This window comes from Prionailurus bengalensis, chromosome E1, assembly GCF_016509475.1.
Source record: "Prionailurus bengalensis isolate Pbe53 chromosome E1, Fcat_Pben_1.1_paternal_pri, whole genome shotgun sequence".
In the NCBI taxonomy this organism is placed as follows: domain Eukaryota; kingdom Metazoa; phylum Chordata; class Mammalia; order Carnivora; family Felidae; genus Prionailurus; species Prionailurus bengalensis.
This window is the reverse complement of record NC_057347.1, coordinates 3,902,302-3,919,553: the sequence shown is the minus strand read 5'-3', so window position 1 is coordinate 3,919,553 and position 17,252 is coordinate 3,902,302. Positions and strand designations below refer to the sequence as shown.

The 17,252-nt window shown below is 47.4% G+C and overlaps 1 protein-coding gene across 3 annotated transcripts in view; it reads left to right on the top strand.

The window, feature by feature from the left end:
• The window catches only part of STX8 (syntaxin 8), a 255,952-nt gene that overhangs the window by 62,801 nt on the left and 175,899 nt on the right, over positions 1-17,252 (top strand). For all 3 annotated transcript variants that reach the window (XM_043583107.1, XM_043583106.1, XM_043583108.1), the window contains one exon: positions 4,422-4,514. In XM_043583107.1, the coding sequence (XP_043439042.1) occupies positions 4,422-4,514 (93 nt within the window). The remainder of the gene's footprint in view (positions 1-4,421; positions 4,515-17,252) is intronic.

Below are 17,252 nucleotides of genomic sequence, written 5' to 3'. Positions count from 1 at the left end.
TCCCTCTCCTGCCCGTCACCTGGATTTTTCTTTTAATTCTTTAAATTTTATGTTTTTTTGAATGTTTAGTCATTTTTGAGAGACAGAGAGAGACAGAGCACAAGGCACCCCATCACCTGAATTACTTTTGAAGCAAATCCTAGGCATCGTATCATTTCGACCGTGGATATTCTGGAACATATCCCTAAAGTATGCTTGCAGAAGATAAGGGCCGTTTTTTTAAGAACGTAACTGCAATGCTACTATCGCCCTTAATAAGTTAATTGTAATTCCTTAATATAATCAGATATCCAGTGTTCAGACCTCCCGGATTGTCCCATGATGGTTTTGTGTGTGGGTGTGGGTTTTTTTTTGTTTGTTTGTTTTGTTTTGTTTTTTAGATCGTTCGATTCAGGATCTGAATCGTATACGTATGGACATTGCAACTAATTGATGTGTCTGTTAAGTTTCTTTAATAGATAGGTACTTTTGCCAGCTCTCTCTTCCTCCCCGTGCAATTTCTTTGCTGGAGAAGTAGGATCATTCGCCCTGGACTTTCCCAGTATCTAGACCTGCTATTTGTAACCCCATATATTGTTTAACGTCCTCCTCTGCCCCACATATTTTCTGTAAATTGGTAGTTAGGTTCAGCGGGCTTGATCAGAATCGGGTTTGTTATTTTTGGCAAGAATTCATCATGCTGATTGTCCCTGTCCGACCTACAGCCACCAGATAGTCCTCCCACAATTACAAGATGTTCCGTTAGAGGATGGTTTTTCAGAATGTCTAAAGATAGGAAGCATCCAAGCACCTAATTATTCCAGAGGGATTTTCAAAACAATGAGTGTATTAGTTTTCTGTTGCCGCTGCAATAAATTTGCACAGACTTCGTGACTCGGTGTACCAATTTGTCAGTTTATGGTTCTAAAGGTCAGGCGTTCAGAACAGATCTTACTGGGCAAGATGAAGGCATTGGCTGGGCTGCTTCCTTTCTGGGGGCTCCAGGGAAGAATTCATTCCCTCACCTTTTCTGGCTTCTAGAGGCCACCCATGTCCCTTGGCTGACAGTCCCCTTCCTTGGTGTTCAAAGCCTACACTTTGCAACCCTCCGACCCTTCTTCACAGCTCCCTCTGAGCGCAGCTGGGAAAGATTCTCTGTTTTTAAGGACTCACGATTACATTGAGCCCACCTGGATAATCCAGAACATTCTCCCATCTCAAATTCCTTAGCCTTATTCACATCTCCAGAGTTACTTTAGCCATGTAAGGTCACGTATTTTCAGGTTCCAGGGATTGGGATGAAGACATCTTCAGGGGGCCATTATCATATGGAGCCCAGTGCTCCTTCATTTTTAAAAATTCACACCATTGTAATGCTGACAGATGACTGGGAGAGTGTGGCATGTTGCAAATGATCACGGTATCAGGGTGACTTGGGCTATGTGATGGGGGGCAGATTACGGTAATGAGCTATGAGCGTGACGTTAGCGTAGGTTTGCACGCCTCTGCATCATTGCGTGGGTCTTGATTGTATAAGATGAGCAGCAGCATTTTATCTTGGCTCACTGTCTCTTGGGTAACTGTGCCACATCCCCTTAGAAATGCTGTGGTAAGCCCGGAGATGCTTGGGTCATCAGGATGGTCAGTGACACATACACAACCATCTCCATTACCTGGACCTTCTGTGTCTGGGGAGTATGGACAGCACTCTAACATAGTGAGGAGGTGCTAAGTTCTTGCACAAATGATCCGAGTGGCGCAAAATTTTTAGCCCTCGTTCTGTTTTGTGTCAGCGAGATAACCTTTCTGCGGTTAAGTCAGACGGTGGGTGAAGGTTGAAAGAAAAGAGGGAGGAATAGGTTTTTTCGTTCACAATCCGTGTCTCTACTAGATAAAGAGACTTCAGGACTTTAATGATTCTTTTCCTAATTGGAACCGTGGAGGAATCTCCTTTCCTCTCTTTAATTGTTTTCCCTTTTAATTCAGGCTGACACTTGACCCTTGGTCCTTCATATAGATTATTCTTGGGATGCATTTGGAATCTTACCATAACATTGGTCATCCTATAGTGGCGCTAGGCCGATGATAGATTTAACTTGGAGGCCATCCAAAAGGTTGTTATTTAAGACCAAAAGGACCTCATCGTAAAGTGATTTTTGCTATAAAATGGTCCCTTGGAACAGTCCCTGGAGATGGCAGGTCATTTGTATAGTTAAAAACATACATAGTGTCAAAAAATGTTACCAAGGGGTCCTTACCTCACACCATTAGTTCAAATAAATTCCAGATGAATTAACAAGTTAAGTGTCATGGCTTAATTCCCTGAAAAGACTAGGAAAAAAAATAAGTAAATGTCAATCTGATCTTGGGTGAGAAAAGACCTTCGTGATTCCTGCTTTTGTAGATCACGCTTCTCTGTGAAGCAGTCGTTGAAAAATCCCCATCAGCAAGTCAGGCCGCACATGGCACGTTGCCCTCATCTGGCATATTGCTAGGGTAGAAAGCCATGAGGCTCAGCCCCAGAATGTTCTTCCCAAGGCACCCGAAAGCAAAGTAAAAAAGCTCAAAGAGATGGCTGAAATTGCCTAGTTAAAAAACAAAACAAAAGAAAACAAAGGACATCACATTTTAAAGACAATATCTAGAGTGACTCGAATTCTTTTATCTTTAAAATTTCAGAATCTAGAAAAGTAATACATCTTTACGTTTAACACAAACCATTTTTTTACTATTTTGCTCTGCATCGTTTTGCTATATATTTTGCTATTTTCCTCTATATCGTTTAGCATCCTGCTTTTTTTTTTTACTTACTGACATATCATGAACTTCTTTTAACATCAAAATATTCCTGTATAATATCATTTTTAGTAGCTATTAGTGTTTTCCTTATGAATATACTGTATGTTTTTAAACAAATCCCCATGTCTGGGCATTCAGTAGTTTCCAGGGTTTCGCTATTAGAAACGTATCAGTCTGGATCCAATCAGGAAAAAGAAAGTTGAACATTTTATTAACCAAAGGGGATCAGGGTAATGAGGGATTGGTAGCAAGTAGCAAGGAGGCAGAAACAGCAGGCGTAAGGTGCAATCACAAACTCTCGGACTGAAATCGAGTGTCCTAGGAAGCACCCCACACCCCCGGGACTGAGGTGGGGGGGTCGCTGCGGTGCTGAGCTGGTGGAACTTGCCGGAAATCTGCCCTCTGGGGCGCCAGGGAATACTGTCCTCATGGCAGTGTTGAGCCTGAGGTGTTCTGTTACGAAACGGCCCAAGGTGGGGGTGTGTCGTAAGAAGTTGCGGGTCTCTTGGTGTTGCTGTGCACGGGCTCGTGGCACAGAGTGGGCTGGAGCCGGGAAGCCGAACGTTGTCCTCCCGCGGTGCCTCCGCAGTCCTGTCTATTGACAAAGCTGGCAAAGGAAAAGCTACTTAAAGGACCCCAGGTGTATTTTCGCTGCACAGTCAGAAAGGGTGAGGTTGGGGTTCAGAGGCAATAAAACTGAAAACCAGCACAGGAAATGTGTCCAGGAATATCCTTGTACGTACTTCACTGCATACTAGCTGAATGTTTTCTCACATTCCTACACATGGAATTGATCGATGAAAAGACAGGCCCAATCTGCTCTCCAGAAAGGTATGTCACCTGTACTCCCGTGATAGTACATAGGAGCTTCTCCGTCACACACTGGTGAACCCTGGGCATCGGCATGCCTTTAACTCCTTGCATATCCGATAATCCCAAAAAAAAACAAAACAAAACTCATCGTTATTACTTTCATTGGAATTTTTTAAAAAAAAGTAGTGATGTCAAAGCTTTTATTTATTTTTCCGTTTTTATTCTTTTGTGAAATTCATGTCTGTATCCTTTGCCCATTTACAAAATTGGAAAATTGTCTTAACTAAGCTGTAAATGCTCTTTGTGTATTAAGCATCAGAAAGTTTAAATGTTGATGTAGTCAAAACTTCTGTTATTTCATTTGCAATCTTAAAATTTAATTTATCTGGAAATCGTTTTAGGGGCGCCTGGGTGGCTCAGTCAGTTGAGTGTCCGACTTCGGCTCAGGTCATGATCTCGTGGTTTGTGGGTTCAAGCCCTGCCTCAGGCTCTGTGCTGACAGCTCGGAGCCTGGAGCCTGCTTCGGATTCTGTGCCTCCCTCTCTCTCTGCCCCTCCCCTACTCACTCTCTGTCTCTCTCTGTGTCTCTCTCTCAAAAATAAATAAACTTAAAAAGAATTAAAATAAAAAAAGAAATCATTTTAGCTTAAGGTATGAAATAAGTATTTAATAGTTTGTTTTCTTTATTTTCTCTTAATAATATTAACTGTTTTTTTGTTTCTTTTCCTTATATTGCTTTTACCGTATATTGAATTGCACTACATGCCTCGGTATGGACGTCAAATTGTTTTCCTTTGGTTTTTAGTGGCCTGTTTTGCTTTTTCTTTCAGAACAGGATGCAGGCCTCGATGCCCTGTCCTCTATCATAAGTCGCCAGAAACAGATGGGAAAGGAGATTGGGAATGAACTAGATGAACAAAATGGTAAGAACACGTCTGGGGTCAACCGTGTTTGCCGTTTAGTATAAATACTCAAGGCTCTAATGTTCGTTAAATGATTTTGGTACTACAAAACACGTAAAGTAGTTTAATGTCGACAGATTATTACAGTTGGGCGCCGTTGAGGGTGGTTTGTGGTAGATTCAGATAGTGGTTAACTAAACCACGCGAAGAAATTTGATAAGAAATTGCCAGTCCCTTGTCACTGCTTTAAAAAATTTGTCGTATTCTTGGGGGTGCCTGGGTGGCTCAGTCGGTTGAGCGTCCAACTTCGGCTCAGGTCATGATCTCGTGGTCTGTGAGTTTAAGCCCCGCGTTGGGCTCTGTGCTGACAGCTCGGAGCCTGGAGCCTGCTTCAGAGTCTGTCTGTCTGTCTCTCTCTCTCTCTCTGCCCCTCCCCCGCTCATGCTCTGTCTCTCTCTCAAAAACTAAAAAAAAAAAAAATTAAAAAAAAAAATTCGTCGTATTTCGAGCCATGCAAGGCTTCCAGGAGCGTGTCCTTTATGTGATGACGTGATAAATGGCTCAGAGCGCTGGGCGTGATGTGAGGCTCACCGGGCCGCGGGGACCCCGCGTGGTCCACATCCCCGGTGGAGCTGGCCCCTCCCTCATCAGCAGTACCAGGCTGCAGGGTAGAGAAGTCCTTGAAGATCTCCGTTCTGGACTCGAGGTGACAGATCTGGTGGAGCCAGACTGGTTCCCACACCGCAGGATGGCCGGGGAGAAACCGAGCTTTGCCGGGGGCCCACCTGCCAGGCTCCTGTGCTGGGGGCGGGGCGTGTGCTGGGGGCGGGGCGTGTGACGTGAGGGGCGGGGCCTGACGGAGAGCCTCGGTGGAGGTGGGGAGGGTGGGGAGGAGGGCGGATGCAGGTGACTGACCGGTGACACCTGTACTGTGGTGGACGGTCGGGGGCGGGAGGGCCACTGGTTTGTGAGTGGAGACCCTGAGCGCAGTGGGGACGTGTCCAGGCAGAGATGCCAGTGAGCCATCCGAGTGGAAAGGTCAAGTGGGCCCATGGAGGCGTGCTCCCGGGGCTCAGTGACAGCACGGGGCCACAGAGGAGGGACGTCCGAAGCTTGTGCATGGAGGTGAGGTGTGAAAGCATAGCAACGGTGGGGTGTCCGTGCAGCCGGCATTTAGCAAGAGCCCCTCCTGTGCGTGCAGCTTGTTCATCACTGTCATTGCATCGGATCCGTACGCAGCATCGCAAAGGCAGCGTTAACCCCGTTTGCTAGAGACGGAGCTCGGAGTGGCTGACGGGCCTCCTAACGTCACGTCACTTGGAAGTGACAGCACCGAAGTTCCAGCACGGGCCACCCGATGCTCGTGACTGCCTTTTCTACTACCCTGCCCTTCCTCTCTGAGGAAGACGACGTAGGGAGAGAAGGGTGGAAGGTTCTAAGACCTTAGCTTTGGTGATGGTGTCATGGAGGCTGGTGATGGCGTGGGGTTCAAGGAACTGCCCACGCACCCGCGAGCGCGGCAGCCTGGGAACGGACGAATCCTTGCCCCGAAGGCAGGGCCGTGCCTGTCAGAACCACGCAGCAAGCTCTTTTCTCCATGGCCACTGAGAACGAGCTAATTTCTTCCCGTAGTGCTGTTGCATTTATCATAAAGTCCATCTGGCTATCATCTGTCGTAAATAAGTAGGTTGCTAAAGCAAAGGGACAGATCCTCTAAATTTATCATCCCAGTAGTGGTTTGTAAACAGTTCAAACACGCGGAACGCCTGGTGGCTCAGTCGGTTACGTCTGACTCTTGATCTCGGCTCGGGTCACGATCTCACGGTTCGTGGACTCGAGCCCCACATCCGGCTCTGCGCTGACAAAGCAGAGCGGCGCCTCCTTGGGATTCCCTCCCTCCCTCTCGCTCTCTGCCCCTCCCCCACTCACGCGTGCATGCACACCTGCGCTCGCTCTGAAAAAATAAGCACACAAACGTTAAAACAAAAAATGAAAAAAAATAGTTCAAACGCAGAGCGGAAGACATTTGAGTCCTTATCCCGATGGCGCTAACATGAATGTGCTCGATTATATATTTGCATATAATTCAGTCATCGGACGGTTCCTTCCCCGAAAGAGCGTCGGTAAGAAAGCAAGCTCTAGAGAAAATCTGTTCGCAGGGATAATTCTTTATCTACAGGAAACAGGGCCTGTTCAGGGGGTCAGACTAGGAAGGATTCTAGCCACCAAAACGGTGAAGCACGCCCATGCTGTGATGTGGCTCCGTCCGCCACGTGTGGTCATCTCTGGGCAGGTGGCTGCGAACTGGTGGTGGATTTCTTGGCAGGAGGGGGGTTGGAACTTGCTCACCTCCCAGGCGTGATCACCAGGCGTCTCTGTGGCATAAGCAATCCTGCCGGCTCGCCCTTGTCTTCCCTGCAGTCCCGTGGTTCTTATACTTTGCTGCCTGTTAGAATCACCTGGGGAGCCGTTAACCACCCCCCAAACCCCCAAAGCCCAGGCCACGCCAGTGTTCGTTTTCTCTTGTTGCCGTAACAAATTCCCATAAACTTAGTGGCTTAGAAACAATGCACACCTGCCATCTTAACAGTTCTGGAGGTCAGAGGTCTGGCCCGCACCTCCCTGGGCTGAAAAGGCGAGGCGTCCACAGAGCTGCATTCCTTTCTGGAGGCTCCAGGGATGAATTCATTTCTTTGCCTTTTCTGGCTTCTAGAGGCTTCCTCCATTCCTTGGCTCGCGGCCCCCTCTTCCGTCTTCAAAGCCAACAATAGCGGATCGAGTCCGTCTAACATCACATCACTCTGACCTCTAACTTCTGTCTCCTTCTCCTGCCTTTAAGGACCTTTGTGATTCTGTGTGGCCCACCCAGGTAATCTGGGATGATTTCCCCCCCTTTAAGAGCAATTGATTAGCCACCTGAATGCCCCTTGGCCGTGCGTGGTGATATGTTCATAGGTTCCGGGGACTGGAATAGTAGACGCCGTCCAGGGGCCATTGTTCTGCTCACCACAGTACTCTATACCAGTTCGACAAGAATCTCCAGGGGTGGGGCCAGGGCCAGCGTCTTTAAGGCTCCCCAGATGGTCTCAGTGTCCTGCAAAGCGTGAGAGCCAGCGCCCCCAGCAAACGTCCTGAGAGAACTGACTCAGCGCTCTCCTTTCGTGCGGTCTCCTCTGTGCTCGCTCTGTAGATGCAAATCGCGCACGCGCACAGACGTGCATTCGGAGTCACACAGACACGCGGGTACCGTCCTTGGCCCGGCCGGAGGCTCTTCCTTCTGAGCCCACGTTTTGCCCCCATCGTCCTCCGTTCTTCCTCCGTACCTCCCACTCCTCGTCTCCATTCAGGACCCGGACACACACGTGTGTATATAGATAAACACGAGGCATTTTTCCACTTAGTTGCCAAAATAAGCTGGGTTTTCTCTGTGGCGGCCTCCCAGAGAGATTGCTGTTATGCTGGTGGTTTTCTAATGTGCACATTCACTCCTCAGAAATAGGGCAGAGTCAGCCATTTTCCTTCGTAGGAACGGAGAGACTCTCTGAGGATAAAAAATTCTGTCCCTGCCAAGACTACAATCAGCCTTTCTTTCCTTTGTCCAAATCAGAAAGGCCATTATATCTGTAGGTATTGAGAACAGGGTGGCAGCCCCATCTGGATTTTTATTGTGATCTGAGTGCGTAACGAGGCGTCGGGGACCCTGGAGCAGGATACCACTTTTGTTGTAAATATCTCTATTTGATTTACTGACCTGCTGGATTATTCTTTTGGGTTTTCATTAGATGAGAAAAACAATAGGCCAGCCAGGCCATTTTGGAATCAACTGTCAAGACCTTCCTAACAAAATACGTTGTACTTAGAACATAACCCGCAAAGCCGACGGGCTGAATTATCGTCAGTGTAGGAATTCAGGTTCTAATCTTCTCACGTAGAGTTAAAAAGGGCCAGACCAACACCAGTAACTGCCCTGTTTGTGGGCCGATGACTAGGCCTAGTGAGGAAAAGGATTAGGGGTTAAGTGAAAGTCCCAGTATGGGGGGGGGGGGAAGGAGGGGAGAACCTAACCACACCCTGGATGTGGGGGTGGGGAGCAGGTGAAGGTAGGGGTGGCAGGTGAGTAGGGTGGGGAACCGAGCCAATGAGATCACTTAGGGAACTACAGAGTTTAGTGCCCTTTAGTTCAAGCTGAGATGTACGGATAGCTGGCCACAAAGGGCTCATGTCTGACTACCCAGATGCTGTTCCAGAAGGGAAGTCATGGCACTGGCTTACCGAGCAGCTCCTTAAAGTTCATGCTCAAGAGGACAGGGCCTTTTGAAAAGAGCACTAACACAAGCAAATGAGCGAGATTGACTCTATCAATGTAGGTCTTTTTGAGACCTGATTTTGGCATTGGCCAAGCCTTAAAGTCAGCACCAAGAAGACGAGCCGTGGAGGCACAGTTCTGATGGCAGAAAGGGCACCAGAAGCAGGCCGATACACCAGTTTCTGCTAATATGTGCCAGTCCTCATCATTCTTTTTGATGTTCAGATACCCCAAATTTGGCCCAATCCTTCTGATGCTTCTCTGTTAATCTCTGAGCACTGCCTTGTTTTCTAAAAGAAACCAAAGTGACAAAGGAGGGAAACTGCCTCCATAGTGTCAATACTGAGGTTGATGAGACCGGTGTGTCCTTTCAAAGAGCTAGACTAATAGTGTGACTAATGTCATTGAAGGACACACAAAGGCGGGAATTGCCATCGCAAAGGTCTTTAGAACCCCTCAACTGAATTTTCACATTGAAAGTCTAGGAAGGTAATGTGGTAGGCTGGAGAGTGACCCCCCCCGCCCAAAAAAAAATATGCACATCCTGATCCCTGGAATGGCAGGGGGGACGTTGCTGATTTGTTAAGGAATTAAGGGTATTGAGGCAGGAAGATCACCCTGGATTATGTGGTTGGGTCCTAAATATCACAAGTGTCCTTTATAAAAGGGAGGCAGAGATATGAGAAAGAAGACGGTAAGGTAGTGACTGAAAAGATGTTATTCTGCTGGCTTTGAAGATGGAGGAAGAGGGTATAAGCCAAGGGATACAGGAAACATAGCTCTAAAAGCTGGAAAAGGCCAGGAAATGAATTCTTCCCTGCAGCCCCTGGAGGGACAATAACTTCGGTCCAGTGAAACTGACTTTGGACTTCTGATCTCCAGGACTGTAAAGGAATGAGTTGGTGGTGGGAGTGGTTTCTTTTCTGGGTCTTAGATCACGCTTTATTCAAGAACATGCATAGATGTCTATTGACTCCTGGAAAACATGGTGTGTGCTGTTGGGGAGGAAGAATTTTCATCTGTCCTTCAAGATCCTTCCACCTGGACTGGAAATCGAATTGGCATGAGACGGTTTTGCAGGAGAAAATCAAATTTAGTTTCATACGTACTGGGAATTCACATGGACGTGAAATTCGAATGTATGTCGTTTTAAGCCCCTAAGTTTGTGATAATTTGTTAGCGCAGCAACAGGCAGCAAATACAAGAATTAGCGGTGGTTTTTATTTAATCAGTTGTCAGTAAATTCTGGTTAACCACCCTCATGCTAAAAAATGCGTTTTGATATTTTGAGCCTTCCAGGTGTTTGTAGCTCCTCTTCTTGAAGAAATTCTTCAAAGCAGCCTTCACCGAAGGAAGTTTGCATTGCCAGTGCCCCAGGCGATCTCTACCGGAAGCTTCCCATACCGTTTATTTAGCACTTTGATAATAGAATTTAGTTTTGTATTAATGAAATGCGTGGACAGTTCGGTGACAGAATGTTTGGTGGGGTATTCAGGATGAGGATTTCCCAAAGTGTGTTATTAGGCAAGGTGGTTTTAGAAAATATGTGGAGAAACACTTTACATCTTAATAGTTGCATAGTTCAACGTGTGACAGAAATAAAAACGGCTAACATTCGAAACCTGTGATTTCACAGCAATATAAAGTTTCCTTATTCAATTAAACTGTATAAGCAGAAAAATAAGCATAATATGTACCATAATAAGCGTAATATTTATGTAATAATATATTATTATAAAAGCATAATAGCGAGTTGATACAAAGGAAAACATTGAGCGTGTATGGTGTGGATGAAATACGAACACGGCAAAGAATTCTAAAGGTGGTACTTGAAAAGTTGACGTTTGGGAAACACCGCCGTAAGAAGACTCTTTGTGTCCCAGGGCTACAGAGTACTTACCTGGTTTTCCGCCTCGACCGAGTACAGCACTCTGTGATTTAGTAAGTGCCCCCTGCCCACGCGGCCCTCCTGGCGAGCAGTGGGGTTGGGAGACCAGCTGGAAGGATGCTTCCCAGCCCTGCGCGAGCCTGTAACCCTGGAAGGCCATGACTGTGGTAGGAGCCATGTTGTCTGGTGCTCCCCACCCCCCACCCCCACCCCCAGCCCCCACTTGGAGGGAAGCAAATCAGGCAGAAACCACCTTTTTTTTTTTTTTCAGGGTAATATAAAATGTTGTTGTTGTTTTGAACACTTATTTGTTTTTGAGAGAGAGAGCACGAGCAGAGGAGGGACAGAGAGAGAGGGAGACACAGAATCTGAAACAGGCTCCAGGCTCCAAGCTGTCAGCGCAGAGCCTGACGCGGGACTTGAACTCAAAACTGCAAGATCATGACCTGAGCCGAAGTCGGACGCTTCACTGACCGAGCCACCCAGGTGCCCCTTCCAGGGAAATATAAAATGGCCCAAGGTGCAGGGAGTTCCTGTCACTGCTTGGCAGGTGGCATGTGAGCAGTGGGACACCGGATCCACCACCCAGAGCTGTGACCCAGGAGAGCCGGGTCCAGACTCTGTGAGCATTTCCCTGTGGCATCAGGCCCTTCACCCGTCAAGCGGGCTTTTGTGAACCGACACGGAATCTCCCACCCCTCCCCACTCCCCGCGCCCCCGGCTTTGGAATGCAGACACGTAAACGTCAGGTGCAGGAACAGTTTTCTGTAAATGGCTGTGCCGACCTGGCTTCAAGTTTCCTTTACTGGGATTTCATTCAGCGCACTTGCCCAGCTGCTAGGATTAGCACAGCTAATTAGCAGGGCTCTGACGCCCGCACTTCATTCATAAAAAAAAAAAACAAAAAAAAAAAACTTGTAGGGCACCTGGGTGACTCAGTTGGCTGAGCATCCAACTTCAGCTCTGGTCATGATCTCACGGTTCGTGGGTTCGAGCCCCACGTCGGGCTCTGTGCTGACAGCCTGGAGCCTGGAGCCTGTTTCAGATTCTGCGTCTCCCTTTCTCTCTGCCCCTCCCCCGTTCATGCTCTGTCTCTCAAAAAAAATAAATATTGAAAGAAGAAAAGAAACTTGTGAGTTACTTCCATCTCAGAAATTCTGAGGGTGGGAAGGAGTCTGAGGTCATCCCTCCCCCAACCCCCAGCCGCCTGCCATCTTCCTATCTGTGCTGGAATGTGGGCCTCCAGCTATGGCTGAAGACACGGCCTCTGCCCTCATGGAGCTTCTGCTCTGGTGCGGGAGGCTGAGATTAGACAGATCACCGCACAGGTCCCCAGTTAGAGACCCTGGTGAGCAGCATACAGGGTACCACAAGGGCAACAGAACAGCCTGATGCAGTTGGAGGCCCAGGAACGCCTTCCCTGAGGAAATGACCACTGTACTGAGATTTAAAGGAAAGAACATGTCAAACAGAGGGAACAGCATATGCAAAGCTCCTTATGTGCAGAGGAGCACAGCACGTTGAGGAACGAACGTGCGAGAAGGCCAGTGTCCCCAGAGTCCAGAGAGCCCGGTGAAGAGGAGAAGGGAGAGCAGGCGGAGGGGAAGGCAGGCAGGGGTCGTGTAGGGGTGACCTTCGACCTCCCCTGGGCAGTGCCCTGACCATCCATCAGGTTTGTGCTCTCCGTTACGGGGAATCGCCCAACTTCCCACTTACTCCTGTCATTCTGTCTGTTTAATTTGCTCAGAATAAGGGAGCCAGGTCTATAAATCTGCGTCTGTGCCCTTTGCAGTGTTCATAGTAGTTCGCGCATCTAAACCGAGAGTACTCGGCCGCTTTGGGGGACAGGAAATCAGCATAGTGCAGTGGGGGCATTTGCTCGTTTTTCCAACCATGGGCCTTTGTATCATGAAAAACAGCACTGAGAAACCAGGGTCGCCCCCCCCCCTTTTTTTTTTTTTTTTTTTTTTTTTTTACTGCGCTTACTGTCTGGGTGGGGGAGACAGACACTGAACAAGTACTTGCCCACATCAGGGTACCTTCTCTGATCATGGTGAGTGCTGTCAGAGAAGAGGCCAGCCGCCGCGGCCGGGATGACACAGAGCCCCACGGCCAGGTGGCGGCTGAGGTCTCAGGGATGGGCCGGACTTGGCTGCGGGCAGCTGCCGCATCCCGGGAGCGGCCGGACATCCCATGTGAGGTCCCAGAGGCTGGAGAGAACCCTGGAAGTCCAAGAAGGCTTTTGTGGCCGGGAAAGAGTGAGTAACGTAGGTGCGTGGACCCGGATGAAGTTGTGCAAGGATCTGGAGCCAGGATTGTTCACAGCGTGAACACCTAGTAAGCCCTGAAAATTACAGAGAATTTATATTTTCCTGGGAGGGACTCTGGTTTCTTTTAGCCACAATCAACAGTCCTAGTCAGGAAACGGTTATGTTCACAGCAGTTTTGAGCAGGGCTGCGGCTCCAGACTAGTTTATACTATTTCTTCTTTGGAAATCTACTAAAAGCTTGTACATCTTCCTGCAAATAGCAGTCCTACAGCCACAGATACTGCCGTTCAGTATTTTTAATTCCATTGAGCCCATTAGATTTTATAATTGCTGTCAGTTTTCCTTTTTAACTCCTTGTTTCTAAATTTCCAGGTGTTGTTAAACCATCTTTTTTTTAATTGTTGATTTTCTCGTTGAGTTGCAGAGGGGTCAGAGAATCACGTCCTGTCTCCTACTGGTCTTTCTCTACTCATCACAGTCTCCTCTGGGAGGGTGAGAGCATGACCTGAGCTGAAATCAAAAAGTCAGACACTTAACTGACTGAGCCACCCAGGCACCCCTGGCCGGTTTTTTATTTTATATATTTCAAGGAGAGGCTTTTAGGCATATATGTGTACAGGGCTATTTTATTTTATTTTAGTGGTTGTGTCTTTTTATCATTATGGAAATATCTGCCTTTATCTCTGATGCATTTGCCCTTTAGACCTATTAATCGGTATTAATATCACTACCTAGGCTTTCTTTCATTTGGTTATGGTGACATTACCTAGTATAGCAATTGTCCAACTTTGTGGTCTAGGACCCCTTTGTATTCTTTTTTTTTTTTTTTTTTTTTTACCATTTATTTATTTTTGAGAGACAGAGAGAGGCAGAGCATGAGCAGGGGAGGGGGAGAGAGAGAGAGAGAAAGAGATAGATAGATAGAATCCGAAGCAGGCTCCAGGCTCTGAGCTGTCGGCACAGAGCCCGACGCGGGGCTCGAACTCACAGACCTCGAGATCATGACCTGAGCCGAAGTCGGACGCTTCACTGACTGAGCCGCCCCAGGCGTCCCTTGACTGGTCAACTTCTTTCGCAACTCATTGGTCAGAGCTAATCATGTGCCGGGAAGTGTAATCCTACCAATATGTCTGGTTGAGTGATGCGGGGGTTGGGGGGTTGCAGAAGGTACTGGCTGAATGGCACAAATGAGTATCATGGGGATAGTATTTAGCAGTGAAGAGCCAAACTGCCTCGGATACTTATTAGCTCTGTGACCCTGAGCAAGTTACTTACTCCTCCCCTGACCTTCTCATCTCTAATATGGGGATTTCAGTGCCTGTTTTATAGCATTGTTTGTGAAGCTCTTAGAATAGTGCCTCACACGTAGTAAATGCTGTAAGAGTGTTTTCCGTTGTTAACTGCTTTATTATTCACAGTACAGACTTCCGGGTCAAAATGGCAGGCTGAGCTGATGGGGGAGCCCTCTCACTTCCTCTTCCAAACACACGGAAACGTTAGATGAAACATTTTTTAAAATTGGTTTCTACTTCTTAGCTGACCTTGAAAGCAAGCAAGGGAGTCCCCTGGGTGTCAGAAATGAGGGCACTTACCCCAGCGGTGAGAGGAATGGATGTCCCGTGGCCTCAGAGGTGGCTGAACCAGATATGTCCCTTGGGGACCGGCGTGTAAACCCCCGCGTGTGCGGATGGGAATTGAGGCTCTGGGCCCTGTGCCTTGTAGGGGGGGCTGCAAGCGGGCCCTGCGTGTAAAGCCAGGAGCTGGGAAATGACACGTTTATGGGAAAGCCAGTGTCCCCCACCTGCCACCCAAGAATGAGATGCTCAGTTAGGCCACCCACCTTGGGCCGCAGCCACCCTTATATTTTTAACAGGCATACCTAAGTTTACATTTTTTCTAAGAAAGTCTAAAGCAAATAAATATCTCGGAATAAATCAAGTTGAGAATGCTTACACTTGCCTTCAAAGTCCTCGTCTTTCAAGCTGTTTTCCACAGAAGCCGCTCCCCCTCCCCCACTTCTTTTTTTCCTACAGTCAGTATTTTATTCGGATTTATTAGCATATTTTACTGATTTCTGTTAAAATTGTAGTAGCCATTCTGTTGCTCAGCTCTTCTGGTTGAGTTTGTTTTTTTTTTCCTTTCTAATTTTTGAGAAATAGACTTTTGAAACACTCAATACGCTTTAATGCCCACCGTTGCCTTTTTTCCACAAAAGTGTGTTTTTAAGGTGGCAAAATCTTTGACACCTTCGAATGGTACACCAGTGAGAACTGAAAAATTTTTTCCTTTTGCTCCCCGCATCCTTTCTGTTTCCTCCGAGTGAGTTTTGGTTTATTGATCTCCGTCTTCGGCTTTCACGCCGTCACGGGCTGAATTGCGTCCCCTCAAAACCCCTATGTTGATGTCCTAACTCGCGGAGCCTGAGAATGTGACTGTAATTGGAACTCGGGTCTTTGGAGAGGTGTTTGAGCCAAAATGAAGTCGTTAGGATGGGTCCCCATCCCCTGTGATCGATGTTCTATGATAAGAGGAAATGAAGATGCAGACACACCCAGGAAGGGACCACCACGTGAAGAAGACTCAGGGAGAAGGTGGTCACCTGCAAGCGAAGGAGAGAGGCCTCAGGAGACATCAGCCCTGTCAACACCTTGATCTTGTTGACAAGGTGTCACTTGTTGACACTAAGTTTCTGCTGTTCGGGATACCCGGTCTTGGTACTTCATCGCGGCAACCCCAGCAGACCAGCACCCATCGCACGGAATTCCTTATTGACGGCATATTAACGAATTAAGGGCCAGGTCAACGAGTATGGGTAGCTAACATAGGCTTTCTTTGTACTTAGGTGGGTTTATTTACCAAAAAAAAACCCACCCCGCTTTTGTTGAGTGGGGGGATTAGCTATGCACTGTGTTTAAATGGGCGGGGTATACCAGTAGGCGGGGTTCCCTGTAGGGTAAGCGGTCAGCTAGAAGAGAACCAGGACCCTTTGCTGTAACCCTTTATCCCCAAATTACTAAGGTAAGGAGAACTTTAACCTTTGGGGGCAGAGGGGGGACACCAACACCATGGGTACTCCCCAGGCAAACGTTCCTCTCTAGAGAGAGCTGTTCTGGGAGCTCCAGCTGGGACCCAATACTGCAGACTGTGGTTTACACAGGACAAGCCTAAGAGCCAACGGGCTCAGCTTTTCTGTAGACAATTCTCCCCTCAGATGCCCCGATTCCTGCCCGACAGCCACTTCTTTGTAGGCCATTCTTTGGCTCCCAATAGCCATTGACTCACTCCGAGCTTGGAGTCTCTCCAGGGTTCTAGCAGGAAGAAAGAGCTCCTATCTGTAGCTCTGATGATGTATTTCAGGTTGCCTGCCCCCCGCCACCCCCCACCCTCAGTTTTGGCTGATTCGTCAATACAGTCCCGACTATCTTCTTTTTAGGAGAAAGCCTTTAAAATGACTTATTCACTGATAGCGCTCTGTGTTTTCAGTGCCACCATGGATTTATTCTTTCAAAAAATATTTTTACTGGCCTTTCATTGTGCTCTTGGGAAGAAAGGGGGCAGCATGTATGTTTACTCTACTGTCTTGAGCTCAGAGTCTCTCTTTTATATCCTGTACGAGGTCACACTATCTGTAGAAATTGTCTTGCTGAAACAACTAGTGTTCTGGAAGCTTCAATTAAACAAGTTTTTAATACGGTCTGTGAAAGTTGTTTTCTAGGGCTTCTTTGATTTGAGTGATACCCCCAAGTTATCCCTGATGTGTTTATAGATGAATATTCCAAAAGAAAAGACAATTAGAGAAGGTGATTCTTTTCCATGCACTTAGGGTATTAAATACTCAGTGAAAGTAAGATCAGTTCTTTATCGGAGCATTTGTTACTCATCTCTAGGGAGGGGCTAGTTTATAGTAATGGGGTCTGGAACGGGGGGACAGAGGGCGAGAGAGAAAGAGTGAGTGACCTAGTGAGAGCAAACGTGTTGTTCCAACAATAATTGACATCAACTGGGTGTCCGATAATTTAGTTCGGTTATGACACTATTTACCTGGAGATAATGTCAGAGTCCGAAGGTTTAGGGTCTTAGTCTCATGACTGCCCTCACCTCGGATACCAGCTTCAAGTCCTGAGTATCCTGAGGTCTTTATGGCTCACTGGCTGCAAACACAGGGTTCCCACGACACCCCTCTGGGATCCAGTAGTTTGCTAGAAGCACTCCCAGAACTCAGGAAAAGGCTATACTTACGGTCCCAGTTTTTTATAAAGGATACAAATCAGGAAGGCCAAATGGAAGAGGCCCAT